Raw genomic sequence first — 26,658 nt, 5'->3', positions numbered from 1 at the left:
CAACTTTCTGGTTTTGTTTTTTTTAATCGTTTCAGTGGGGCTAGGGTGGGAGAGACTACAGGAAAGCCACTGCATACTTCTGTTCCTCAGGCCCTGCTTGAATTGGTTCCTGCAGCTGGTTCAATTACTGTAACAGTCACATGGCTAGGAGAAGGGGGATACCATATGGGTTCCAGACTACCCCCCTCTATAGCAGTACCTGCTTGACTTAAGAATCCCAGGGTTTATACCCTACCCACTTGGTAATCCTTCTCTACAGTAGCCTCTCCCAGCAGTCTAGCTGTTGATTGCTTCCCTGCAGTTGGAAGAAAAAAAAAAAGCAGGTTCAGCCTGTATTAATTCCATCCCTTTTCCCTTAAAAGCTAAATGAAACTGCTTTTTACTACCATCCTCTGCTCTCCTTCCTTCTCTGTGTCTCTGCATGGTGGTGTGGCCCCTCGTGGTGCACTAGCAGGACAAAGGGAAAGTGAGACAGCACTAGTGATAATTTTACTGTTTCAGCTGAGGCATTCAGCAGGAGCTCCCATGATTGTTGTAATATTTAAAAGGCACTGGTCAACACTTCAAGTGAATCCACTTCCCATAGTAGCCACAGACCACAGATTAAAGCAGAGGCTAACATTTAAACTTGGTAATTCAAATACAGTTCAGTGTTCACAGTGCAAGGGACTAATGAGCCTTCAGTCTCCCACAATTCCATCAAAGCTTTATTTTGAGTTTGTCAAAGCCATCAAGAGCAGTACCTCCTTCCTCCCACCCCCTTGTACTTACTCAGTACTGAACCTATCGTTACCTATTTTAGTTCCCACTGAAAATGGCAACAGGTCCCAGTCTTCCTGTGCTCTGTGTAATCCACCACCTTGCCTTCAGCAGTTCATTCAGTCCAAGATACTTCAAGCCTCCCTCATTTGTGCATCATATGTTCAGTTTGAGTGCTTTCTCCTCCTGGCCAGCTCTGCTAGTTCCTCCTGGATGTGCTGCCTGGATGCAGTGTCTCCTTTCAGCTCTGCCTGTTTCAGGGCTTTTTTGTACACCTGTTTTGCTTGCAGAAAGTCTTCTGCATTTAGTGGAGGAAGAAGGTTAGGTGAATGTTACACCCAGCCCCTCTGAGTGATTACACTTAAAGTGCTGCTTGGAACAGTCAGGCACAAACCAGGGAGGAGTAGGGTTTAGTTCAGGGTTGAAAATTGTTCATCTAGAAAATAAAGGCCAGGTCTGTCTCATTCCCTTCCCTGTCATCATGCTTTCTGTGCATGAGCAGCTGTCACTAACAGGACCAGCAGCTCACCTGGCCTGTCCCAGGCAAGATCTGAGGATGAAGGGGGTGGGGAGAGTCCCCTCCCTCCTGCCAGCCTAGAACCCAATGATTCAGTCTTGGTTGGCAGCCGTAAGACACACGAGCTTTACCAAGGGCTTTTTGTGCTTTGCTGGTTGGAGCTACTCAGTGTGTGCAGGCAGGGCAGCGGCCATGTCTGGGCTCCAGAATTTAAGGGTTAGAGATGAATCTTGCTCTAGGGTTGCACAATCTTCAACCCATGGAACCAACTGTATGAGGGATGGAGCACCTGCTGCAGCCAGCCCAACACAGCTACCCCTAGCTTGAAATCTCAGGCCTGGGATATTACTGCTGCAGTGTTCTCTGGCAATTACCACTACAGCCAATGCCCAATAGAGAGTGGGGTGGGTGGGGGTAGTGAGGCAATTAGTGGCTGTCAAGGAGTGGTGGGTAAGAATTCAACTCCTCAATTTAAAGTCACCTGCCTCCAAGGCACTAACTCCCTTTCTCACACACACACCCCCGCTGCAATGCAATCAATCAGTACAGGCATCTTCACCTTGACAGGTTAAAATTTGAAGGCAGCATAGACCATTGCCAAAGACAAGCCAGAGCTATTGCACTGAATGGGAAGGAGAGTAGTGATACAGGGTGCTGAAGTCCCTGTCCCATGTTCACTGCCACAGCCCAGGCCTTGCTCCCTTACTGCAGCCAGGAGAGTTATGAGCAAAGAAATCACCTTTCCTGATTAAGCTGCTTTGGCTAGGTGTCAATACTTACCTTTGTGCATCAGAATTCCTGCAAGGTTATTCAGCACCATGTGCTCCTCAGGGTGCTCAGTCTGCCTTGCCAATTCAGATGCCCTCTTCCCATGTGTATATGCCTCATCATAGAGCCCCTGGGCATCCAGCACAGTTGCTAAGTCATTCATCAGTACCACAGTCTGCACCAGGACAGGGAGAGGAAGTCTTAGAGCTGGGGGAGGAGGAGGAGGATTTTTGCTTTTAGAACTTAACCAATGGCAATGCAGATACAGGGTCCTGTCTTGACCTACAGCTATGGAAGGCTGAATATCCAGCTTAGCCTGTTCTGGCACACCAGTGCCAAGCAGCACAAAGGAGAGGATCTCATAACATCTCCCCATAGATGAACGGGTCAGTGCAATAGTAACAGAGGGTTCAATGCTGGCAGACCAGGACAGATCTAGCTCAGTCCTCCCCTCCCTGGGCACTGGCACATGTTTACTCTTGACCCCATGCAGGGACATGAGCACATAGCTGCTGCTCCAGCAAGTGCCATTCTGAGTCCAGCCATCAGTTCCCACTCACCTGGGGATGGGTCTCTCCCTGGACCTCCTTGGAGATCTGAAGTGCCCTCTCATACATTCTTTGGGCCCGAGGCAGCTGTTTGTTGGCCAGGAGGTAGCGACCGTACGAGTCCAGGCACAGACCAAGCAGGAGATACGTGTTGGCTCTTTCCTCTGCTGTGAGCAGGAAAAGAGATGGATCAAAGCACTACCCTCTTCTCTCAGGAATGGAAACTAGACAGCACCCCCAGGGGATTTTTACCAACACCTGTGCAAGCATTGTCAAAGGATCAGCATTGAGTAATATTGCCAGAGCAACACCTGCACACTCCTGAGACAAGATCTCTGCCCTGCCCCACCTAGCTTAATGGCAAATGCAGAGGGTGAGGCACAGGTAGTGGGTATGGCTGTGACAAATGGCAGGACAGCTGGGCAGTAAAATAGATTAAGGGCTCCATGGGCACAGAGCCAGCGTGAAGCATTAGAGACAGAGCAGACACAGGGAGACCGGGGGTGGGAGTGCACAGGTGACAGGGTGGTGGAGGAAAGGAGGACAGATGTAAGTACAGGAAGGGAAGGACACAGAGCTTGAATGCAGCTCACGAAAGGAGAAGCCAGTGAGGGAACGGGAGGAAGGGGCTGTAAGAGGCAGGAGAGATGCCAATGGCAACACAGGAAGATCCCTAGAGAGGCAGAAAGCCACACTGACAACAGCAAAAGCCCAGGAGCTTCCTACCTGGGAGAACATCCTCAGGCAAGTCCTTGTATTTGGCTATCTTTTCATCCAGGGTCAGGATGCAGAACTCGTAGCCAGCAAGAGCCAGCTTGTGTCTGCACAATAAAGGGCGAAGGTCAGAGCTCAGCAAATCCAGGCCACTCCTCCCACACCGCCAGGGCAGCGTTAGCTCACTACCACCACACACTGGGCATTTCTGGGAGACAGCCACATTACCATTACCCTGGGGGTCAGTTGCTTCCTGCTGTGACCCTTCCCTCACCTCCCATTCTGTTGGCCTGGTTCTTGGTCACCTCAGCAAACAGGCCCAGGGTTCTGACAGCTCTGGAGAAGTAGTCTCTCTCTTGCCCACAGGGTATGGAGTGTGCCCTGCTGCTGCCCCTGGCCTACAGACAGAGCACTCCCCTACCGCGCTGTCAAACCAGACAGCCACCAACTACATCTGTAAACACAGAAATTGAGCCCAAAGGCGTTCAGTGGGTTTTCTCTGTCAGATCAATGGGACTTGTCCCTACAGCTATCTGCAGGTATTTCCATCTAAGTGGCAGAGACCTAGCTGGAGAGGATGATGCAGATCAGCTGGGTCTTGCCTGCTGCTGGGACACAGGTGCCACATATGTGACTCACACACAGGAAGCTCATGAAAGTCACTGACTTTGAGGTCTCCATGTTGAGAATACCCTGTAGGATGGGTAACCCCCCAACCCTTCAACATAGGACCTCTTATCCTTCCCAGATCAGAAGAGCGAGCTTCCTCTGCCCCAAAATCACCACTGGTATCCTGGAGCTAACAATCTGCACTCCAGCCTCCCCCTGGTACTCACTGGTTCTGAGCAGCATAGATACTGGCCAGCTTGAGGGACATTTCAATGATGGCATTGTCATCCTGTCAGGAGGGAGAGAAGTCAAAGGCACATTAGAGGGGGCAGCCACAATCACTCCTCTCTTTGACCCTTACAGCAGAACCACTGCTTCCTCAGAGACCAGACACAGGCCAAGATAATGCCCTATACATGGTGTAAATGAACTGCTACCTCTAGAAGATGCTGCTTAAATGGCAGGGAAGCTCACTGCCACTCCAGTACCAGCAGCTCCCCATAGGAGGAACTGTAGGGAATGGAGCAAGGCCACATCTTCCCCAAACAAGAGGTAGTGTAAGGAATGCTACAGCAGCTGTGGAGACCTCACGCCCAGCAGGAAGCCTGTGGGGAGAAGCCCTTACCTGCTTCATGTCGCCAGCTAGCAAGAAGCTCATTGCTGCTTTGAAGAGCTTCTCTGCCTGAAACAAAAGAGAAAGTATATTAAAGAGCCAGCGCCCAGGTTTAGCTGGTGATAGATAGGCAATCTATGCCTGAAACTGGCCTTAACAGAATTGTTTAGTACATGGGTTCTCAAACTGGGGGTCGGGACCCCTCCGGGGGTCGTGAGGTTATTACCTAGGGAGTCGTGAGCTGTCAGCCTCCACCCCAAACCCCGCTTTGCCTCCAGCATTTATAATGGTGTTAAATATATAAAAAAGTGTTTTTAATTAATGGGGGGGGCAGGGTCGCACTCAGACGTTTGCTATGTGAAAGGGGTCATCAGTACAAAAGTTTGAGAACTACTGGTTTAGTATAACCCAGCTGTGGGCCATAATACTTAACATTGTAGGCAGCCCTCTGAAGATAGGGGCTCTTCACAGACTCAAATGATAGGACTTTACTCACGCTGTCCAGCTGACCCCTCAGGAACGCAAGGTTTGCCATCTAGAAAAGAAGCAGGAAAAGATCTCAGGTATGCCAAAGCTTCCCCATGTGAGGCTATTGCTGACCTTGGGCTAGCTTTGCACAAAGCTGTTTCCCCTCTTTTAACCTGCAACTTCTGCCCAGCAAACACGTGTTACCAGTTGCTGAAATTACTGCCCAGTGGAGGGCAAGGGAAGTAACAGGAATGTAAAAACACAAGACTGCAAGGGAGTCCAGGCCCCTGCAATCCAAGCCAGCCATGTCATATAATCCCAGTCATACATTTATCAAGCTCAGAGGCTGCTAGAACAGGTTTGAGCCCATGCCTGGGACAGAGAGACCGAGACCACATCCACAGCAGCTGTAAGGACCCCTGTCTCACACACAGCTTTCCTGGGAGTATTACCAGGTCATAGGTATAGACGATGGCTCTCTTGTTGTCTGACTGATGGGAGAGTCGGACGGCTTCGTGCAGAATCCGCTCTGCTTCCTCAAGCTCCCCCTTCAAGATGCTGAGCTAGAAGTGGAAAGAAGGGAAAACCTACAATGATTAGAGATCCCAGTATGTGGGAATGCTGACCCCAGGGTATCAGCAGGCCAAGCAAGGGCATCACTGTGCAGGTGAACAGACCTGTGCAAATGCTGCTTACAGGAGCAGAGACAGAACAGCATGAACTTCCAGCTGCTGCCCTGATCAATGACTTGGGAAGAGCAGTTCATCTCTGCTCTCCTTATGGGATCCTCAGTGCTAGCTGATACTTGGGCTCCCTCCCCCCATCCATGCCTCCAAGTGTCTGGACTGGCTCATCAGTAGGATGCAAGGCTGAGAGTGCTGAGTTCATCTCACAAAAGGCCTCCCATTAGGCTCTTGCAGTGGAAGTGCCCAGCAATTCGCCACCAAGCCAGCATGCTTATTTCATTGAAGTTAGTATATTTAATAAGAAAGCTAAGTGGGTAACAAGTTGAGGGTCCTAGTCTGTGACAAGAGCTCTTGGGGCTGTACGAATACAACTAATCGTAATTTAGGTCCTTGTGACGTTACCTTGGCTTTCTTCAAAAGGAATATAATGGTGTCTTCAGTTCCTGCACTCTCCCCTTCCTTTGTCTCCTTCTCTTCCTCAGCATTTTTAGAGAACAAGGTGAAAGCTGGGAAGAGAAACATTTGACTGGATGAACTTGGACAGCTGAGAGACCTTTGTCCTTCCCTGCCCAGGGCTGCTGGATAGGGTTACCAGCGGGAGCACGGACTTGGGAATCCCTTCAAAGAGCAGGTTTGGCTCCACAGCTTGGAGTCACTCACCCAGTGCCACTTCTACCCCACAGTGACTTGTAACAGACCCCTATTTCCACTGCACCCACATGCAAGGAGGTTTCCCATATCCCGCAGTGCCCTGGCCCCATCACCTCCACTCCACTTCCATCTCACGTCCTGCCCCTAGCTCAAGCTCCTTGTCAGCACCCCGCCTACTCTGCTCTGCCCTCCCCTCCTGTACCTAACAGGCCAGACATCGCCTCCCCCCACCCTGACTCCAAATAATCCCTTACTTACCAGTCTCCTCCAACAGCCACCTCCCCACCTGCCAGCCCCCCCGTCAATAACCCCCCGCTGCCAGCCCCCCCATCAATAACCCCCCGCTGCCAGGCCCCCACCTGCCAGCCCCCCCGTCAATAACCCCCCGCTGCCAGCCCCCCCATCAATAACCCCCCGCTGCCAGGCCCCCACCTGCCAGCCCCCCCGTCAATAACCCCCTGCTGCCAGCCCCCCCGTCAATAACCCCCCGCTGCCAGGCCCCCACCTGCCAGCCCCCCCGTCAATAACCCCCCGCTGCCAGCCCCCCCGTCAATAACCCCCCGCTGCCAGGCCCCCACCTGCCAGCCCCCCAGCAGCTCCTGTTCATCCAGCCCCCAGCAAACCCCAGTAACTGACCCCGTCAGCCCCCCATAACCGAACCCCCTCCGCCCCCGACCACCGGCTCCCGTTGCTCTCACCTGCCAGGGCGGCCAGGACGCCCCCGGGGCCCGGGCCGGGGCCGCTCCGCCCCCGCAGGGACCCCGCTCCCCAGGCGGTGCCCCTCCCGGCCGGCAGGCGCGCCCCGGAGCAGCGCCTCCCCGCAGCCGCCAGCAGGCCCGGCCCCCGGCGCAGCGCCGCCAGCATGCCCGGCCCGGCCCGGCCCCCTCAGACCCTCGGCCCGGCGCTCGGTCACGTGCCAGGGGACGTGGGGCGCAGGCGCCAGGGGGCGGGCTCTGATCATGTGACCCGCCCGGAAGCCCCCCCGTCCCCGTCCCCCGCCCGGCGGAAGTAGCGAGTTCATGTGACCAGGAAGGTGGCCAAGGGGAAGGGACGTTTGACGGTCATGTGACCAGTTCAGCGGGGGCAGTGGGGGGCGTAGCGCGGCGGGGGTTGGGCCCGAGCCAGGCCCCAGACATGGGATGTGTGGTGGTGCGGGGCACGTCGCCTCCCAGCATGCCGTGCGGCCCCGCAGTGACCTAGCCTATCCCAGCATGCCGTGCGGCCCCCACAGAAGAGAGCCATGTCCCAGCACGCCGTGCGGCCACACAGAGAGGTATGTCCCCTCCCAGCATGCCGTGCGGCCCCGCAGTGACCTAGCCTATCCCAGCATGCCGTGCGGCCCCCACAGAAGAGAGCCATGTCCCAGCACGCCGTGCGGCCACACAGAGAGGTATGTCCCCTCCCAGCATGCCGTGCGGCCCCGCAGTGACCTAGCCTATCCCAGCATGCCGTGCGGCCCCCACAGAAGAGAGCCATGTCCCAGCATGCCGTGCGGCCACACAGAGAGGTATGTCCCCTCCCAGCATGCCGTGCGGCCCCGCAGTGACCTAGCCTATCCCAGCATGCCGTGCGGCCCCCCCACAGAAGAGAGCCATGTCCCAGCATGCCGTGCGGGCACACAGAGAGGCACGTGCCCTAGGGCTGCCAGCCTTCCAGGATTGTCCTGGAGTCTCCAGCAATTCAAGGTTAATCTCTAATTAACGATTATGTCATGTGATGGAACCTCCAGGCAGACATTCAACCAAAATTGGGAACCCTACTATCCCAGCATGCCGTGCGGCCCTGCAGAGAGGTATGTCCCAGCATGCCGTGGTCCATCTTGAATGGAGCAGATGTTTCTGCCTGCCCCCTTATAAGCAGGTCAGGGCGAGCTCATGCAAGGAGTAGAGTGATGCACTTGCTGTGCCGAAAGAGACGATGCTCTGGGTGGATGGGAGTGTGAAGGCCTCTTTGTGGACAATTCCCAGCTGTCAGTAACGATGACAGAGTGGTTATTGATAGCTGAGGCTGGAGACTTTGTCCTGTGAAGCCCTAATTCTCCAGTCCCTCATCCTTGGTTTCTAGGGTGGAATCACTTGAGTAATTAGGCTGTTTCTGCTAGGATTACTACCAGCCTGGGTTTTGGCTTCTGTGCCTGGGTGCCATTTAGGGGTGACAGGTGCCCGTTTTTTAACTGGAAAGCTAGGTTGGAAATTTGCCCCCTCCCTCAATGTGGAGGAAGATATACACAACTTCTTGCCCTCCCAGTTAGAAATTACATAAACTGGATTATATTATAAACAAGAAATAAGTTTATTAACTACAAAAGGTGAATTTTAAGTGGTAAAGAGGTAGCAAACAGAACAAAGGAGATTACCAAGTAAATAAAACAAAGCACGCAAACTAAGCTTGATTCACTAAATAAATTGGTTACAAATAAAAATTCCTCACTTTAGATACTGTCTTAGGTAGATTCCTTCACAGGCCAGATATCTTTCCAGCTGGGGTAAGCAGTTCCCCCCCTCCCCCCAGTTCCAGTCTTTTTGTTTCCAGGCGTTTTCAAGTATCTCTCTGGGTGGGAAGGTGGAGGAGAAAGGAACTAAAGACCTTGATTGTTTTCCTCCCCCATCTTATATAGGATTTCCATAAGACTGGAATCCTTTGTTTGATTCCCCCGCCTCCCAGTGGAGAAGTTCAGCATTCCAGCCTCGGCCTAGGAGCAGCCAGGACAGGTCGCTGCTTGCAGGGAGCTGCCCGAGGTGAGCGTCGCTCAGATCCAGCATCCTGAGCCCCCTCCCGCGCCCCAATCCCCTGCCCCAAGCTCTGCCGGCCCCATGCCAATTGAATTATAAACCAGAATTTCAATGAAGATCAGAAATGCCGCTTTATAGAGCTTTCTGGTTGATGAAGTGCCGGATAAAACAGCTTTTACTGTATAAGAAATGCTGATAAATAATCAGTGCCCTTCTCTTTGCCTTATCTGGGGGTTGAAATCAGCCTTCACCCGAATAAACTATCTCTAATTACTGTATCTGTGGTGACGCTAATGATTTCCCAGCTTCTCCCTGCCCTCTGCTGTTTTGATTACAGGGTTCACTTGGGTGTCAAGGGAGATGGAGGCCACTTTGCCAGCAGTGGCAGAGCAGCTTTTGAAAGAGATACAAAAGGCTTTCCAGGAGACCGCGCATGGTATGTGGAGAAAAGCAAAGTCATACTGGGGTGTTTGTGGTGCACTCGTAGCTTGGATAAGACGCTGAAAAGCTTGGAGATCCTATGTGGGAAAAAAACCCACTCCTGCCCTGTGGTGCCCTGCCCTCTCTGTAAAGAGACGTGGCCACCCACTGTGGTTTATAAATACCAATAATGTCATAGCTTTCTGTGGGTCAGGCATTCAGCGTAACCTTGCTCAGTTCTTCTGAGGCCCTAATATGTGACCTTCAAAGAACTTAGAGGGACTTGAGCTTTGGAAAATGCTGAGCTCTTGCCCTTTGAAAATGGGGCTCTTTTAAAGGGACCCAAATGGGAGGCCCCAAAATTGAGGTACCCAAAATCCATAGTCACTTTTGAAAATATAGGCTATCTTGTAGTTACTCATAAGCATCTCATTTCAGCAACATTGTACAGCCAGTATTGTGAAGCTTTTTCGTTCAGTACCCCCTCACTTTACTGCATGTGGGTCATCCGTACTTCCAGTTTTACCCATGCTAGGCCAACTTTCTGAGGCTCTAAGACGGGTGGGCAAATTTTTTGGCCCGGGGGCCACATCGGGGTTGCAAAAATGTATGGAGGGCCGGGTAGGGAAGGCTGTGCCTCCCCAAAGAGCCTGACCCCTATCCACCCTTTCCCACTTCCCGCCCCCTGACTGCCCCCCTCAGAACCCTGACCCATCCAACCCCACCCCCCTCTTCCTTGTCCCCTGACCACCCCCTCCCAGGACCCCACCCCAACCACCCCCTGGAACCCCACCCCCATCCAACCCCACCCCCACTCTCCGCCCCCTGACCGCCCCGCCCCATTCCAACTGCTCCCTGTCCCCTGACTGCCCCCCGGAACCCGCTACCCCTTATCCAACCCCCGCTCCCCGCCCTCTTACCATGCCTCTCAGAGTGGCAGGAGCTTGCAGCCACGCTCCCCGACAGGAGCGGCGGGCCAGAGTGCTGAAGCTGCAAGGGAGGGGGCACAGCAGGGGCAGGGCTGGGCAGGACGGTCTGGCCCGCGAGCCATAGTTTGCCCACCTCTGCTCTGAGAGGTTGAAATCCATATTTATGGCCCCACGGTTAGCTCAAAGCAACTCTGCTTCAATGTCAAAGCTACTTGTGGTGTCAGTGCTGGAGATAGGACACGTGAATGGGGGTGCTAATTTGCATATCATTACCCAGAATTCATGTTCATGGCTATTGCTACAGTAGTTCTGTGTGCTCACAGTCTCATTAACTTCAAAGCCACAGCAAAACAGAACCTATACAGAAAAGGAGGACTTGTGGCACCTTAGAGACTAACCAATTTATTTGAGCATCAGCTTTCATCGGATGCATCCGATGAAGTGAGCTGTAGCTCACGAAAGCTCATGCTCAAATAAATTGGTTAGTCTCTAAGGTGCCACAAGTCCTCCTTTTCTTTTTGCGAATACAGACTAACACGGCTGCCACTCTGAAACCTGTCATGATACAGAATGTTAGAGTTGTCCCAGTTAACCAGCAGAGGGGGCTATACTACTGATCATGGTGGGCTTCTTGTTCAGAGGGCAATAAGCAGCCAGAGCCAACAGTTAGGTCCTGGTCAATTAGAGCAGCTAGTATGGAACAATTGCTGTTTGCTGCACGCTGCGTTACTGAGATATTTCTGTAACCCACGCTGAAAGAGTCCTGTTGTGTGTGTTTATATGGCAAATAGACCAAGTGGCGCCTGCAGAAGTGGAGTGTCTATTTAAATAATATATTCTGTCTGAGCCAGAACCAAAGGAAACGGAAATACGGGGAAGCCCATTTGACTATTTAAAGGAATGGCACAGGGTGGCTGGTTAGCATCGAAACCGCTCCAGTGACTGAACTGATCTTCATGGAGCTCACTGTGGGTGCATTATGGATATTGTCAGGATAGTTTAGGTCCACAATCTGGGTTTGATTTCTGTTTTATAAAGGATTTTGTACAAAAGTAATGTCAAAACAAACCAACAAAATCAAAAAGGGCTTTTTGATGTAAATATCCCCTTGGAATGCTGATTTTTTTGTACTGGGACCTGAGAACAAAATGAAACTGACCAGTCTAGTTTCATTATCCAAATTGAGTAAGGTTGGAAGTCAGCTAACATCAGCCATGGAGAATACATTAGAATGTTAAAATCTTTACAGTTGTAATGATCTAAAGTCCCAATCCCTCAGTGACATCTATGTGGGTAGACCCCCACACCCACCCTGAATCCCACGGGAGGTAACCAAAGGATCAGATTGCAGGATCGGGGCTAACCTGTTAAGTAAACCAGGTTGAGGATTTTTTGTTAATATAATTACCTGTTTTAACAAGTGCCCCTGTTAAGAGGAGACCTTTTTCTATGCACCAAATCAAAATCAAAAGCTACAAAACATCAGAGACATCCAAGACTGTACTGGGAAAGGAAAAGCACTGTTAAAAGACTAGAATTTATATGCCACAAATTTATCAAGTGACAGTTTGTTTCCCAGGTAAAATTGCAAGGGAATCAGCCTGTTAATGTGAAGTGCAAGTTGTTAAAACCTTCAGGCCTTTCTTACAATTTTTAGATATAGGATATCAGAAAAGTATATATATTTGTGGCTCCATATTATTCTTTAAAATTCATCACTGCAGCTCTGAATCATTTTTAAAAATGTCTGCACTTAATGTAGGTCCTACATATAAGAAGTCATATTGAACGTGCACCGTTCTGTTTGTGAGTGGCAATTGGTTGTTAGGTTGGTTTAAAAAGAAATGTTTCAAAGGCATTGGGAGACTCTTGTGGCTATATTAACTGCGGAGAGCCCAGCTTAGTGTGACTGGCTTCTGCTCAGGGGTGCATATCTGGGTTGAGATCTGATGCTGGAGAGGGACCAGGACTGGAATAGTGGGGAATGTTGCAGCTCAAGATTTAGGGGCACCTGCAGAACTGTGTGTGAGGGACCCAGGACTGAAATAGCAAAGGGTGCTTCTGCTGAAACAAAAAGACACGTCAGTTTTTTCAAGTCTGGTGCAGCTTGTGCAGCAACTAGAACCTAGGAACTTGACTGTTGCCCCCTCCCTCCCATGAGGGTCTGTGGATGACTAGTCTGAAACCATTCCAGCCCAGCATCCCCGATTGGTGAGCCCAGGAGTCAGCAAAAATCAACATCGGTTTTTGCACCCCCACAGAGTTTCCCGCAATGCATTGTCCATGAGTTTTTAATCTGAGCGAACAGGGGCTACCTATTGTGCTTTAAGAGGTAGGAGGGTTATTCTTCACTACCAGTGTCTACATGTGATTCTGATGCCATCATCACTGGGGTCATGTATTATGAATTCTCTCCCCTAACAAACCACTACACTGCTTCCTATGTCTCTCTGTGGTTAGGGAGGTTGGACTGATCACTGTAGGGGACAACCCTGCATGACCTACGAGGATGGACGAAGTGGAGCCCACAGGGCTTCTTTGTCTCTGATTTCAGAGGATCTTTAGCAAAATGAAATTTCTTTGTCTTTTTGTTGCAGTTCCTGATGATCTCCTGTTGGCGTAAGTACTTTCTGCTCTGCTCCTCATCCCTTCCTAGAGGGCACTCTCAAGTACTTTATAGTTTGCTTTTTTCCCTCTGCTGCCTTATGTCTTTCTGTTTGACCAGCAGGCGTTTCTCATGAAATGTAGCTAAATTTGTAACAGGTGGTGGGATTGGATGTACAAACACCTTATATGGGGGGTTTCCTCGTGGATCCTTGGGTTCCCCAATGTCTCCCAGCCATAGTCTGAGCTCTGTTGTAAAGCATTCTAAGCAAGGATGGATTGGACATCCAGGGACCTGGGAGGTCTCTCCAGAGTCTTAAGGCCAGATTCAGACCAGGTGTAAGGAGATTTGACTCCAGTGAAACCAAAACTTTATTTCCAAACCACCCTTCCAGAACTTCACATCTCCTGATGCCTTTATGCCGTTGTGAGCACAGCAGCATCTTCGGGTTGCCCTCTGTGTCCGAGCCAGAGGGACAGGTGGTTGTAAAAGAGGGAAAGAGAAAGGAACCTATAAATGTATCCACACAAAATAACTGGCACCTTGAAGGTCATGCTGAGAATCTCATTACTGCCAAGATGCCTGCGGAAATGGAAGGCCAGGGCTGGCTTTCAATACCATCCCTGTGAGCTGAGCCTGGGAGTGTGTCAGCCATAACCCAGCAATGCCCACAGCCAAGGGACTGAATGGCACACAGCCCGCACCCCTCAGAAGCAACATATGCAGGAAAAGACACTGTTACGGTCACACTGTGATGCTGCATGCTGACTTGATTGTGGTTTCAGACAGGCAGGGGTTGATCAGAATCTTTCAGGCCTCTTTGGCCTTGAAAATGAAGTTTGCAGTGTACCACTGGTAGGTGGAATGGGGTGAAATGTTTTCGACAAATAGTAAATTTGGTGAAAATGCATTTTGGGGGGGGCATCAAAACTATTCGCAAGTTGGCATTGACTTTTGTGAATAGTCTCAGGTGAAAAACTATGGAGAAAATTCAAAAAAGTCAAAATAGTCTGTTTTGGCCATTTCGAAATAAAGCATTTTGACTTTTCATTTTGAAGGGGCATTTCGTTTAGAAATTTAGCTAATTAAACAGGGATAAAAAACATTCAAAAATGACACAAAATGAAAAACAAAACAAAAAAAAATTGAGGCTAAATGAAACATTTTGTTCAACCTAAAATAAAGTTTTTGGCACTTTTGTTTCGGCAAGAAAAAACAACAAAAATCCGTTTTGGCTTGAACTGAACCAAATTTTGGGGGGGCTTGACCCCCAAACTTAAAAATCAATTATTGGTTCAGCTACACTGGTAAGAGTCTCACTGCTTTTCTGTAGGTTGAGAGAATCATTCGTTTTTACTCCATGGCTCCCTGTCCTCAATGGACCATAACTGGGCTTGGAAGGGTTAGATGTTAATTGATAGGTGTCAGAACTGTTGATTTCTTTCTCAATCTAAAAGTGAAGAGGAGGGGAAAGAATCTCATTGTAAACTGAGTAAATTTAGTGGAATCCCATTGATAACTTAGTGGAATCCCATAGATAACTTAATAACTGTTGATTATTAACTATTCCTCCCCCCCCCCGCCCGCTGCCCCGCTTAGTTGCCACCAATGCCCTCTGGCTCAGGAATATTCTGATTCTATTCCTGAATCTGTTCTGAATCTCACCTCCTCCAGTCACTGCATTTCAACTTGGCTGCTGATTTATTTCCTGCTAGTACAAAGATGTACATTGATAAAACTATATTTAGGGAAAAATTTCCAAAATCTCTACAATAGCCATTGAAATTCATTCAAATCAACCCACCGCAACTGTAAATCTAATCATTAAGGAATGTGTCATGCAGGGAATCGTTCCCCACCCTCCCACCCTTTCCTTTGTTGAAATCACTCTCTGTTTGCTTTGAATTTCTGCCTCTCCTCCAAGAGTAGGTCTGGCTGTGCGGCATGTAATCAATGGGGTTGACCTTGGGCCGGTTGTGCTGCTGAGAACATACAGATCTGTCTCGGATTCTGTGTGTCTTGACGGGGATCAAGCACATTCTTCCCAGAATAAGAGGCTTTTCTGCTTCCTTCTGTTCTTGTTTTTAGCAATCTGTTCCTTCACACATCTCCTTGTTTATTGTTTACCTTTGTGACTGATCCAGACTGCATGGGTGTTTCTCTGTGGACAAAGGGTCTATAAAGCTTATCTTTATTACCTCTGAACTCTTTGGAACGCAGTCAAATCTGCAGGATGTACAGATCCAAAATAACTTTTAAGCCTCTGAGCGGTTTGGACAATAGGTTAATGGCTCAGGTATCCATAGCTGGCACACAGTTAATCATATACCTCTACGTGATGTCTAACACATGCAGATAAAAGCCTTTCTGCAGGGGGGCTGAATGTAAACACCTCAGAAGGAATACAGAAACTCTAGTCTCCCAGTGGGGGTCACGAGCATCCACCCTGCTGATGAATGTGCACCATCACAATGGAATAGTATCTCTAGTCATCTCCAGTCCTTGGAATGTAAGCAGGAAGCATCTAGATAGGGGACTAATCACATGCTAGACTGTGCATGGGCATAGCCATATGCAGGGGAGAGGGTGAAGTATTTCTCCCTGGCCCTCAGCTTCGTACTTTCCCAGCTTGCTTTGGGGCGAAGCAGAGCACTGACTTACACCTCAATTATGAGACTCAGCCATTGTAAGCTAATTCGATCTCATGCTTCAGGGCATGGGCTAATTTCTCCTGGGGTCAGGAAGGCGTCCCCTCGCCCCATCCTCTATTGCACAACAAACTACTTCATTTGCTCCTTAGTGTGAGGCATCAGGTGTTGGTCACAACTGGAGCAGGATTCCAGACTGACTGGACCAATGTTCCCACCTGGGACAGTGACCCCGTGCATACTTACGCTGCTCTGTGTGCCAGAAACACCAGTTCCTTTTCCCCATGCCCACACGCTTGGTTTTTCTAATGCTGCTCCTGTTTGCATCCTCACTGATAACCGTTCTGACAACACGGTGGCTCTCTGCTGTCTGTCAGAGTGGAGTGCAGCTGGTGGGTATGTAGCTCTTCCTCTTGCCAACTTTGGCTGCTGGGGGGCTGGAGCCTGGCTCCTTTTCCAGGGCCCTACATTACGTTTTTCTTACCACCTGTCCCGCTGCAGGTGCCAGTAATGCAACTCCCCCGCTGGGAGGTCTTATGTAGACAGGGCAGTTGCCGGTGTTTTTTACCCCGGTGTTATCTAGACCCGTTCGAAGCAGGGGTAGGTGTCACAGTGGTTTAAAAGCTAGTGCCTTGGCTGCACTGTGGCTTCCACTCTTGCAACTGCCAAAGGCTGCCCTGGCGATAGCAATGCTGAGAGCCTCCTGTGGACACGCTGTGGATAAAGGAAGCCTGTGTCCCCTTCCCTCATGCCCCACTTGTGATAATCAGTGGTCCTTGAAAGGACACTACCAAGTTAAAAATCCCCCGTTAAAGCCAAACCCTTACCTGTGTGGCTGATAGCGCCTTGTGTCCACAGAGTTCAAAGACCAGGCCTGGAATTGATGCTCCTTTTTCACTTTAGTTGGAGACGGCGACCATTTCACTCTCCGGGCCCCTTGCACTTGGCCAGTGCTGCTGGGTTGTGGGTCACAACACTGGAGAAGGGACTTGGCCTCCCCAGATAGAACCTTTTATTTGTCAGCGTTAAAGAAAAAAACTTTAAAAATAATTTATTTCAAATTAAATCTTACTCAGGGTTGGGGGGTTGAAAAATCTTGGGGGATTGTTTGTGATTGGGATGGAAACTGGGGCAGTTCTCTCTCATGTTCTTATCTTCCACCCTAGACATGAGAATATGAAAACCTTACGGATCCCCTTCAGAGGCAGCCCCACATGCCAGCAGCTGTCTCCAGTGTCTAGGTTGTCTCCTGAAGTTGGGGCTGGGATTGGCTGTCCCGTAGGAGAACCTGAAGAAAGGAGAGAGAATGACCAATGTGCTTCGCTGCTCCTAATCAGGTTTTATATGGGGGCGCTGAGCACGGCAGACTAATGCAGTGCTGGGATTTTTGCAGAACACCTTTAGAGATGCCCTGGGGATCCCTGGCCACACGCGCCATGGGCTCTGTTTGGCTCAATGGCCTTTAAGAGATAAATCTTGCTCCCATCAGAGCCAGTGACAAGACTCCGACTGATTTCAGGAGGAGCTGGAGCAGTCCAGACCTTTGCAACACAGTCTAACCCAGGGACTTCTTCTCTTCTAGGCTGAAATTTGTATTTGGCTCATCTGCTGTGGCGGCCTTGGATTTGGTTGATCAACATTCAGTCACGCGAATCGTGTCTTCTAGTGGAAGGGCTGTGTACCAGGTACAGACCAGGCTTTCTCCTGGGTCACTCTGAAGTTATCTAGTCCCTTTTGGTTGCTGTCTGCCCATGTGGCCCTGTGCCTCCTAGAATAAGGAAATGCACTGACTGTTTCAGAACCTCCTTAGGTGGAGAGGGATGTGACATGGAAACATACCGCATCTTAAACGGGACAGAAGAGCCATCGTGCCAAGTGTTAATGTAACCACCGCAGCATAGAATGGTGCCACTTGTTGCATTACACCTCCCCGAGAAGCATCCAGCTTCTCCCAGAGACAAGGCCATTCGCCTGATCTGAGCTAGCAGCTCCCTGTGCTCCTGTGGGTACCAGTCTTAGGAGGATGTTTTCTGGGGATCACTGATTTCAGTTTAGAATTTTCATCATATCCCTCAAAGTTCTGTATCACTTCTGTCCCTTGGGAAAAAGCAGGAACTCTCAGACAGGGCCCCGTCTCTGCAGAATAAGCCTTGATCCCATTTTTACCCATCACAATGTGTCTCCCGAGTGTCCTGAATTCTTGGGTCTAGCAGGGTGTACTACCAACAGGGGGGTAACTCTCTGCCTAGCTGGGGGCGATGGACTAGTGATTCTGCTGCATCTGGAAGCTATTTAGGGAACTGGTGTGAATTGAATCAAGGGGCGGAGTCCAGCTCACAATGGTCAAGTCTCTGTATCACAAAAACCACCCTAAAATTGGCATCTTTGGTAGAGAAGCGAAGGTCTGAATGGGCCACAGCGATCCAAGTGCCCTTGTCCCACAGAGTGGAGTCCTCCAGGGCCAGGATTGAGACCTATTAGCAGAAGGGGCTGATGTGTGGAGGCTCCCCACACTGTGTCTGTTGTGGGATAAACAGAGGGCTGCCTTCCCGTCACTGCCAGTTGAACCTTGCACCAGGCTCAATGCACCTCTGAAGAACGACAAACTGTGCCCTGGGTGTTGGAACAGCCCTGAGCGGCATCCCCAGCTGTCCTTCCTACAGCTGCAAACGGTCCCGTTCTCCCTCCGGCCAGGGCTGGGCTGGGATGTGCTGTTGCCACAGACCCTTCTGTTTAACTGGGGAGAAGAGGAGGGTGTGGTCCCAGTCGCCCCTCTGCCCTGGATAAGGGTGTGATCGTTGTCACATGTTATGGGGCTGTCTGAGTCACGTGAGGAGCTTTCACTGCTCTTGGGGACTCTGGAGAGTGAGTGGGACCCACCTGTAAGACCTGATTCAAAAACCCATGGGCCTAGGAACACGGCCTCTGGGCTGAGTTGAGGGGTTGCGGTTGCTTGTTGGTGTTTCACAAGGACTAATTGGTGCTTCCAGTGCTCTGAGGCCACTGGTGTCTCTGGGCTCCAGTGATTCTTTGGGAAGACGTCTCCTTTATTAATTGGAGGCCTTGAGGCTTTTCTTTCCTTGTTGCTGCTCTTGTTAAATACCCAGCCTGAAAAGCCCAGCCTGGGAGCGCCCAAGCTCTGTGCAGTGTGTTTTTAGGGCTAAGATGGAGCATTGCAGGCTGGGATGTAAAGTCTTAACCAGATGTACCTACATATTAAGGCTGAGGGGAGCAGCAATGTGCACCATTTTATCCCAGCTCCGTGCAACCTTTGGGCCCTTCGCTGAGCCCAAGTTTGGACTCCTCTCCTTTACGTGGCTACAGTCAGCCTTTGAAGTGAACCCCCATTAAGCAGAGACAGTGCCGTGGGGAGGCCTTAGTGCTTCTCGTTGTCCATGCAGGCTCAGTGCATCCTCAGCTCATCTTGCAGCAGCTCCTCGCGGCCAGCAGGGCTGGATACTTCGCGTGCTGTACCTCTCCGAGCCCCTGGGTTTACATTCCTTCTCAGGAAGCCCTTGAAGGAAAGTGATGGAGACAAGCTGGGCTTGGTCCCGATTTCTGCTTAGAGGTGGCTGGACAGCGCAGTGAGCATGCGTGCTCTGTATGTGGTGTTAATGCCTTGTGTGTGGCGTGGCCAGCTGTCTGACTGCTGCCCTCCCGTCTCCTGGCAGCGATGGAGAGCTCTTCCCCCGCCTTGGCCACCAGTGCTGCCACTGTGAGGAACAGCTGCATTGGAGGTGATCCTTCTCCCTCCACCCGAGCAGCTCTGCTCACTGGCTTGGTGACTTGGGGCGTTTCTTTGTGCTATGGCCAGTGCTGAAGGCCCAGCAGAGAGCAGGGCCCACTGTGCCGGGCAGTGCACAATGAGAGTGAGAGTCCCTGCCCCAAAGAGCTCCCAGCCTTGATCGTCAATTACCAGGTCCTACAAAGGGGCAGCTTCACCCTTCTGGGTGCTTTGGCCAGGCAAACACCCCAGCCGCCTACCTAGCTAGTGCACATGCTCTCTCATGTGTTTGCCCCTCTGAGGGCCAGATCCTACTCCCATTGAGTGGAGTAAAACCCCACTGACTTCAGGGCAAGATGGACCAGGCTCTTTGCTATGTGATTGCCTTTGACAATCACCAGTGGGAACAAACAATAGTTACAATTTTCCTTTATGGATTATCATTTGCTAACGTAGCCCAATTAATGGATTAATTTCCACTCACAAGAAGAGACTTCAGAGCTGCTCTCCTCCCCACTTCAGGAGGCAGAATCGGAGGCTGGTTCCTGTAGGGGAAAGGAGCAGCAAGTCTTGGCCAGCGATCCGAGGGTTAGACACACAAGCCAAGTGGCCAACCCACAGGCGCTAGTAAGTAAAAAGCCTCGCCCCTGCACCACGGGGCTCCCAGCAGCAGTCTGGTCTTTCCAGCGGCATCAGAGAGGAGGATGGGAGTGGTTTGGCAAAGAGGAGTGAGGACATCTTCCCAGCTGATAAATAGCCTGGAGGCCAGGCGTGCATTTCTCAGCTGGTTTCCTTTTCTGAGGCACGGGATTGTTGCTGCTGTAATGTCTTTGCTGTGGAGAGCTGTTCTTTTTGAGGGCTTGAAGCCCCATTGCAACACTCCTCCTTGCAGCTGTAGCTGCCATTTCTGAGGTGCTGAGGCAAGGCGCAGAGCCCCCCAGGGACTGTGACTGGAACCGAGACGGGAATGCGATCAGGGGCTTTGTCAAAGCCATGGCACTGAGGTGGCATGCTGCCCGCGGAGTAGCTCATTCTCTCACAGCTCATTACCCTCTCTTGGGCTGGATCCATTGACAGCTCAGTGCTGATGTAACCAACTGAGGAGAGCCGTGTCAGTGGGCCAGACTTCCATGCGGCACACCTGTGATGTGAGCGTTTACTCCCAGCAGAGGAGAGGATCTGCTAGGAGCAAGGGGAAAGTCCTCAGCGGGGCTAGATAATGCATAGATCCACCTATCAGACAAACAAGTCTTGGACTTGCCCTCAGGAATGGTGCCCCTGCAGCCCAGGGCTCGGACACGGATGGGAAGGGATGTCAGTGCTAATGGACTATACTACCCCCCAGTGCTGCCTATGGTCCGTCATCTTGGGTACTGCTTCAGAAACAGCCTCCTCCCGGACACACACCTGATACTGCAGCGTAGGTCACTTCCCCTTCCAGCTGCCGAGATGGGGCAGAAACTGGCCTCAGCTTAATATCCCCATTCAAATGAAAGCAGCTCTTTGCCCCTCCTGCTCAGTACAGCAGTGCAGGGATCGCAGCGGCTAGCAGCTCCAGGCCTGATGTTACAACTCTAGCCATCATCTGAAGGGCTCTCCTAGTGCTCATCTGAACTGCAGCCTGTGGGCTAAACCCAGCTCCCTGGAGCTCCGGAGTGGGGATGCCTCAAACCCGCTGGTGGCCTAAATAAGCAGTTTCCCATAATTGGTCAGCGGAGACACAAGCACCAGCCAGCGCCAGAGCTGCAAGCCTTTATTTGGGGGTTTTAAAATATATGCAAATATAGATGCAACCTTTGTGATCCTGGCAATTGCCAACACGGCCCTTGATGTTGCACAGTCTGGGCACTGGTTAGCCACACCCAGCATGACCAGCGACGGGTACTCAGCAGGCCATGGAAGTGAAGCCAGCCAGCGGGAATGGGGTGACATGGCAACAGGTCAAGCTCAGACTGGGCCTGTTCCATCCCTCCTGCCTAACTTCCCCTTTCTGCCTTCAGCTGTTGGCCTGATCTGTTTGTTTAGTGTTGATCGTTCACATCCTGTATCTTTATTAGATTATTTGTTTAAATATATTTTCATTTTAATTTCCTAGAACTCTATGGCAGCCTGCCACGCTGTCTGTAAACAGATTAAAATGCTCATGTGGAAATGTCTGCTCAGCTCCTGGGCTTAGCCATATGGTGCTGGTTAATCAGACGCTGGTTGCAGGGAGAGCTGCCAGATGATAGAGGAACCCGGCACTTGCTGGAATGGAACAACTACTCACCTGACTTTTCCCCAAATGTCTGTGCAGTCAGTTTCCCAGCGCCGCACTATCCCTGCCTCCTGTGCTGGTTTCCCCTGGATCTTGTCTTATCCATGCCACAGACAGACACAGTAAGAGAGGAAGGTTTGGACGTTTAAAAACTAGCACCCATCTGCCTTGGTTCTTTGTGCTCAGGAGCCTTGTCTACCGTGGGACCCACAGCAGAGCCTGGCTGCATGTCTGGGGATTTCCACCTCTTGGCGCTCACCGGCCATGCAAGCGCGGTATGTGCTCCTGTCTCTGAGGTCAGGATCCAGCTCCCAGCCTTATTCACGCCATTGGCTCGATGTACGTCACAGGAACACCAGAGTGGTTTCCTTCCGGAAGCTGCGTTTTGGTTGGTTTTGATCTTCCTGAGTTCTTCAAGGAGGGGATGGACAAGCCCCCTGGGAGTTTGCAAAGCAGCCCTTGTTTCCCCAAGACCGGAGAGGACGATGGGAGGAGACAGCACAGCGTCTCAGGCAGAGGGGAGCAGGGCACCCTCTAGTTCTGTCCGCTGCATTTCAGTGCTGCGTGGCCCGTGGATTTGAGATTCCACCTGAATCAGAGAGACGTGAAAGGCCTGTTCTTTCTGGGAGGGACAGCCAGCACCACGGGGGAAATGTTCAACCAGAGCAACGCTGGCAGCCTCTGAACTCGGCTGAGGGAAAGTTGCCATCAAAATACTTAATCTTGCAAGCAAACAATCAAACGGGACAGAGAATAACAAACCTACTGCAAGTGAAACAAACACAGAGTGTGGAGTGAAGGGGAGCCCAGGGCAGGCAAGGTGAATAACCAGTCTCTGATCAAAGCCCAGTCTTCTTCATAGTGTAAACACACCCCAGTTACCATTTCTGCTCCTTTCCAGACGCCAGGCCCAATCCAGCTGGGAAGCAATCCAAAAACCAGATTGGGGACGGGGGGAGATGAGATGAGTGCTCCTAAGTAAACTATTGAGCCAGCCCCCGGCCCAGTCAGTCGGTCAGCATGTGCAGGGAAAGTGGAGCTGTGATGCAGAGACGTTCCTAGGAGAGCTGCTTTCAGGACTGGATCTGGAGGGAGGATAGCGTGGGCACTAGGAGGAGGCTAGAAGGAGCGCGGTTTCCTGAGGATGGGTGTCAGTGCACGGAATTCGGACGGTCTCTGCTGCTTGCTCACTGTTAAGCCAGGGGGTGCCAAAGCCTGCTGCTCTGTGGGACTAGAGCAAAGAGTGTTTGTGGAGTCGTTGGATCCAATCAGGGCCCCTTCCTTCGGGCTCATCTACGCAGCAGAGCTTTCCAAGTTGCACTGATATAAACCCCATGTGGACACACTTAGTCCAGGACAAGAGTGGGGCTTTTTTGGTTTAGCTTAAACCCCTCCGAAGCAACATAAGCCAGTGCTGGAAAAGGCCCGTGCTGGAAGAGGAGCATTCCCATGGGGATTACACCGACATAACTCTAGCCTTTCACATTCACCCTGCAGCACGGATCACTCTAACCCTCGTACGGGTAGACAAGGCCTTCAACATCAGTGGAGTTGTGCTGGGGATCAGGCCCGAGTCCAATAACTGTGGGGTTTAAAGGAGATCGGGATAGAGGCAGGTGTGATTGGTTTTGATTTCTATGAAGCATGGACTACAATAATAGTCTTGTCTGCCCACCCCTGAGGTTGGTAAGAGATTCGCACCCACCCAGGCCCTCTAAATAACCTTGTGCAGTTGGCTCTGGATAAATCTAAGGGAGGGGATTCCCCAGGGAAAGCTTGGCCAGAGACAGGCTACCAGAGGGGGCCAACTATTGAACTTCCCTGGCATTAAGGCCAGGCCAAGTCCCCTGCCCGTGTCTGCAGGGCTGACAGATGCCGCTTGGGCATCCTGTGAGCTGCACATGCAGGCTGGACTGGAGTCAGATCTCGGAAACCAGGGCACTGCTGTTGTAGCCAGATTTCTCTCCCCGCCCTGTGCAGCACCTGAGGAGAGGAGCAGGAGGCTCAGGGGAGAGCACCGGATGGGATTAACTCCTACAAGCCGTTTTCCTGCCTGCCAGAAGTTACAAGTAGGAGGTTCTGGGATGGCTTTTTCAGGCCATTCACATCAGTCCCAGCAGTGGCCAAGAGCGCATCTTGCCTGTCTGCTTCTCTGAACGGAAAACATGCCCCTCCTCTGCCGAGTGGGGCATAATCCCCACTAGTGGTGTCTCCCAACCCCAGTGAAGGAGCGGCACCTGGGAAAGGGATGCAGAGACTTTCCCCTGAAATGGTCCCAGCACAGAGATGGAACAGTGAGGCCCCTTCTCTAGAGACCTGAACTTTGTTTATTCAAGAAAACTGAAATCCAACAACTGCAGCTGCTTGTGGCAGCCAAACAGCCAGACCCCCTTATGGCTTCCAGCCATTGCAGCTGGCTAGGAGAAGAGTCCCCAGCAAGGGCTGCCTTCTGGTTTATTTCCCACCCTGTCCTTTGGGGCCCGGGGCTCACAAACTCCCTTTGTCCGGCATAAGATGCAAGAGGTTTGTCCGCCCCTTCTAGCCGCTGGGAACTTGCGGGATGGTCTGAAGACCTGGGGTGACTGTGAGGAGTTTTACACTCCTCTCCATCCACTGAGAGATTGGAGCCTCGCTCCGGTTTGGTGTGTGAGGGACCATGTGCTCAGCAGCAGCAGAGTTCTCTTAAACAGTCACATCCCTGGGCAGTAGAATCTCAGCTGGGGCAGAGGCGTGCTGTGGGCCCATTCCTGCCCAGTTTGCAGCCCTCGTCCCCAGTGCACAGGTTGTAAGTCAGGGGACGTTTGTGGATAAATAGGCAGGGTATTATGACAAATCTTTGCTTTGGGGCATGCTTGGAAGTTAGTTGGGGCAGTGGGGATGGAGCACAGCCAGCCCCTTGTCTCTGGCCTTTGTCGGACAGAGTTTTCAAGACCATCGGGGCCAGGTTGGCTCACTTCTCCTGGCTCCTTTGCCCCCGGAACTATCAAATGCCTCACCGTGCTGTTATCCATTAGGCAGGCGGGCTTGACACTGGCCTCTCTTCCCTTAAAACAGTCCCGGTCTGGGTTCAGCTCCACCAGTGGGAGAGATGACGTGTGCACGTCACCCTAATGCGGGAGCTGTGTCTGCCTCAGGGGCACCCTGTGGTAGCACTGAAGGAGCTGAACCAGCGGCCCCTGCGTAGCACAGGCCAGGGCGTGGCCGGGGGAGCCTGTCTCCTGCAGTTGCGAGAGGCGAGGTTCCAGACGGAAAGCTCAGGCACAAGGTGCCGGATTTCAGGTGGCCCCTTTCAGGATGTGCTGCTCCAAGCTCCCCATCCCCATGCAGTTTGCCTGGCAGCTAGGGTAATAAGGTAGGATTGGCGATTGCCAGGGAGTCGGGAGCAAAATGGCAGGCAGAGCCCCCCGTTTCTGAGGCCCACTCTGTGACTCTGTCTATTCCAGGTCCTCGGGAGTTCAGGCAAACTGTACACCTGTTATGCTTCCTGCCACTTCTGCACGTGCCCTGCATTTGCTTTCTCCGTGCTGCGGAAGAGCGACAGCCTGGTGGTAAGCTGCCTGCCTTGAGTGAGGGGGAGTGGGGAAGCACCGACACACTCCCCTGAGCTGGATTTCATACACCTGGGTTGCGCAAGGGAAGAAACATGCAAGTGTTGAAATGCTGGGGCAATCTGTGGCCACCATGCCCTGATCTGACAGTGGGGAGTCGTGTGTAAGCAGCCGGGCTCAAGGGGTAGTGTTGGTTTGCAGTGAAGTGTTACTATTTATGACAGTAAAGATCAGTGGCCTCAGGACTCATTCTCAGGCTGCCTTTGTTATAACCAAGTCTTTAATGGATCCCAAAGGGGAGCCTCCTCTGCACTGAACTTGCCTACAGGAGAGGGGAACAGTCTGTGTGGGGGCTGATGTGGGGATTAGGGTGCAGGGCACAGCAGTGCTTCATAATTCACTTCTCCACAGGGAAGACCCTTCAGTCCTCTGGGTAATATCCTAGAGCAGAAGGCATCTCACATCGGTGAGCTGATAGAGTCAGCAGGAGGCCTGTTGTCTCCATCTCCTGCCCTCCAAATAGAGGGGCCAGGCCCATGGTGTGTTTATATGGGAACCATGTGGCTTTGAGTTGAAAAGACTTGGGCAAGGGCCTGCAGGAGCTAAGCAAGGACGGAAAGACCAGGAATGATCCTGGCTATGGCAGGTGTGGGGCAGTCGGGCCAGGCATTAGTGAGCCTGGGTCTTTCCTGGGACACAGTGTGAGTTGGGCCCTTCAGCCAGCTGTGTGAGCACCAGGGGCACACTGCACACAAGACACCCAGCAGACCTGATGCAGGTAGGAGCCCCAGGCTGGCTGTACCAAAACCTTGGGGTGAACATTGCCTTGATTACACAGTTGACTTGGGCCTGGCTACTGCCTGGGGTAGAATTCTTTACACGCTCTCTAGCTTGTGCCCGTGTTCTCTTTGCTGGGATTGGAACATGTTGGGGTTGGGCCCCAGCCTTGCAGCCAGCCTGCCATTCATGCGTCACCTTTATTGCAAATTTGCTCACATCCGTGTCTTGCAGTGTAAGCACATCCTTGCCATGTACCTCAGCCAGGCCACCGGCACATGCCAAGAGCTATCTGTCTCTGACCAGCAGCTGGCAAGCATCTTACTGGCTGAGGAAGAGGAGGAAGGAAGAAGGACTTTGGACCATGTGCTTACACCCTCTCTCCTGCAACGCCTCCCTGGCTCCTCTGAGGTACATCGACAAGCATTACTAACATCCCTAAGGCGAGCAAGCGTTGATCAAGGCAGTTAGTTTTCCTCCCAAGCTGAATTTAGGCTGGAAATTATTTAGCAGCCATGCACCGTTGTGTTGTAATAAATGTTACGGAGCCTCATAACATGAGGCTGAGATTTTTGTGACTTCCGTGCCCTTCATGTCACCTGCTGCTGTGGTTCCTGCGGGCCTCGAGGATTTGGGGGAGAAGGGCTATGAACACAGAAGTGGCAGCTTTTATGGTGGTTTCTTG

At 51.6% G+C, this 26,658-nt stretch overlaps 2 protein-coding genes across 11 annotated transcripts in view; one reads left to right on the top strand and one right to left on the bottom strand.

Annotated features, from left to right (window-relative positions):
- Window positions 1-691: 691 nt before the first annotated feature.
- On the bottom strand, window positions 692-7,255 carry TTC19 (tetratricopeptide repeat domain 19). Of its 2 annotated transcripts, none has more exons than XM_084651221.1 (10): window positions 7,032-7,255; window positions 6,085-6,188; window positions 5,449-5,559; window positions 5,025-5,063; window positions 4,541-4,597; window positions 4,143-4,204; window positions 3,319-3,413; window positions 2,605-2,756; window positions 2,057-2,219; window positions 692-1,057 (listed from the first exon to the last, which is right to left on the bottom strand). In XM_084651221.1, the coding sequence occupies exons 1-10, from the start codon at window positions 7,195-7,197 to the stop codon at window positions 924-926; spliced, it is 1,083 nt and encodes a 360-aa protein (XP_084507347.1). In that variant the 5' UTR covers window positions 7,198-7,255; the 3' UTR covers window positions 692-923. The 2 variants fall into 2 exon arrangements, with proteins under 2 accessions (XP_084507347.1, XP_084507346.1); XM_084651220.1 differs by having other exon boundaries at window positions 2,605-2,759; window positions 7,032-7,247.
- A 141-nt stretch (window positions 7,256-7,396) lies between these two features.
- The window catches only part of ZSWIM7 (zinc finger SWIM-type containing 7), a 40,294-nt gene continuing 21,032 nt past the window's right edge, over window positions 7,397-26,658 (top strand). For 2 of the 9 annotated variants that reach the window (XM_084651225.1, XM_084651228.1), the window contains exons 1-8: window positions 7,868-8,018; window positions 8,951-9,071; window positions 9,403-9,501; window positions 13,012-13,033; window positions 16,834-17,004; window positions 17,250-17,352; window positions 25,092-25,196; window positions 26,283-26,384. In XM_084651225.1, coding sequence (XP_084507351.1) covers window positions 7,896-8,018; window positions 8,951-9,071; window positions 9,403-9,501; window positions 13,012-13,033; window positions 16,834-17,004; window positions 17,250-17,352; window positions 25,092-25,196; window positions 26,283-26,384 — 846 coding nt within the window. In that variant the 5' untranslated portion in view covers window positions 7,868-7,895. Of the gene's footprint in view, window positions 7,841-7,867; window positions 8,126-8,950; window positions 9,072-9,402; window positions 9,502-13,011; window positions 13,034-16,833; window positions 17,005-17,249; window positions 17,353-25,091; window positions 25,197-26,207; window positions 26,385-26,658 lie in introns of those variants that run through there. The other 7 variants (XM_084651222.1, XM_084651223.1, XM_084651227.1 and 4 more) reach the window with 6 other exon arrangements.

This window comes from Lepidochelys olivacea (assembly GCF_965140295.1).
Source record: "Lepidochelys olivacea isolate rLepOli2 genome assembly, chromosome: 17".
In the NCBI taxonomy this organism is placed as follows: domain Eukaryota; kingdom Metazoa; phylum Chordata; order Testudines; family Cheloniidae; genus Lepidochelys; species Lepidochelys olivacea.
This window is presented reverse-complemented; position numbering and strand designations above follow the sequence as displayed.

What these genes read in the sequence shown, in the direction of transcription:
- TTC19 (XM_084651220.1), bottom strand. Translation starts at nt 7,197, where the DNA reads ATGCTGGCGGCGCTGCGCCGGGGGCCGGGCCTGCTGGCGGCTGCGGGG. An exon ending in CGTCCTGGCCGCCCTGGCAG is followed by an intron (nt 6,189 to 7,031) that starts GTGAGAGCAACG and finishes TTCTCTTCCCAG; the next exon opens with CTTTCACCTTGTTCTCTAAA. An exon ending in TAGCTGGCGACATGAAGCAG is followed by an intron (nt 4,205 to 4,540) that starts GTAAGGGCTTCT and finishes CCCTCCTGACAG; the next exon opens with GATGACAATGCCATCATTGA.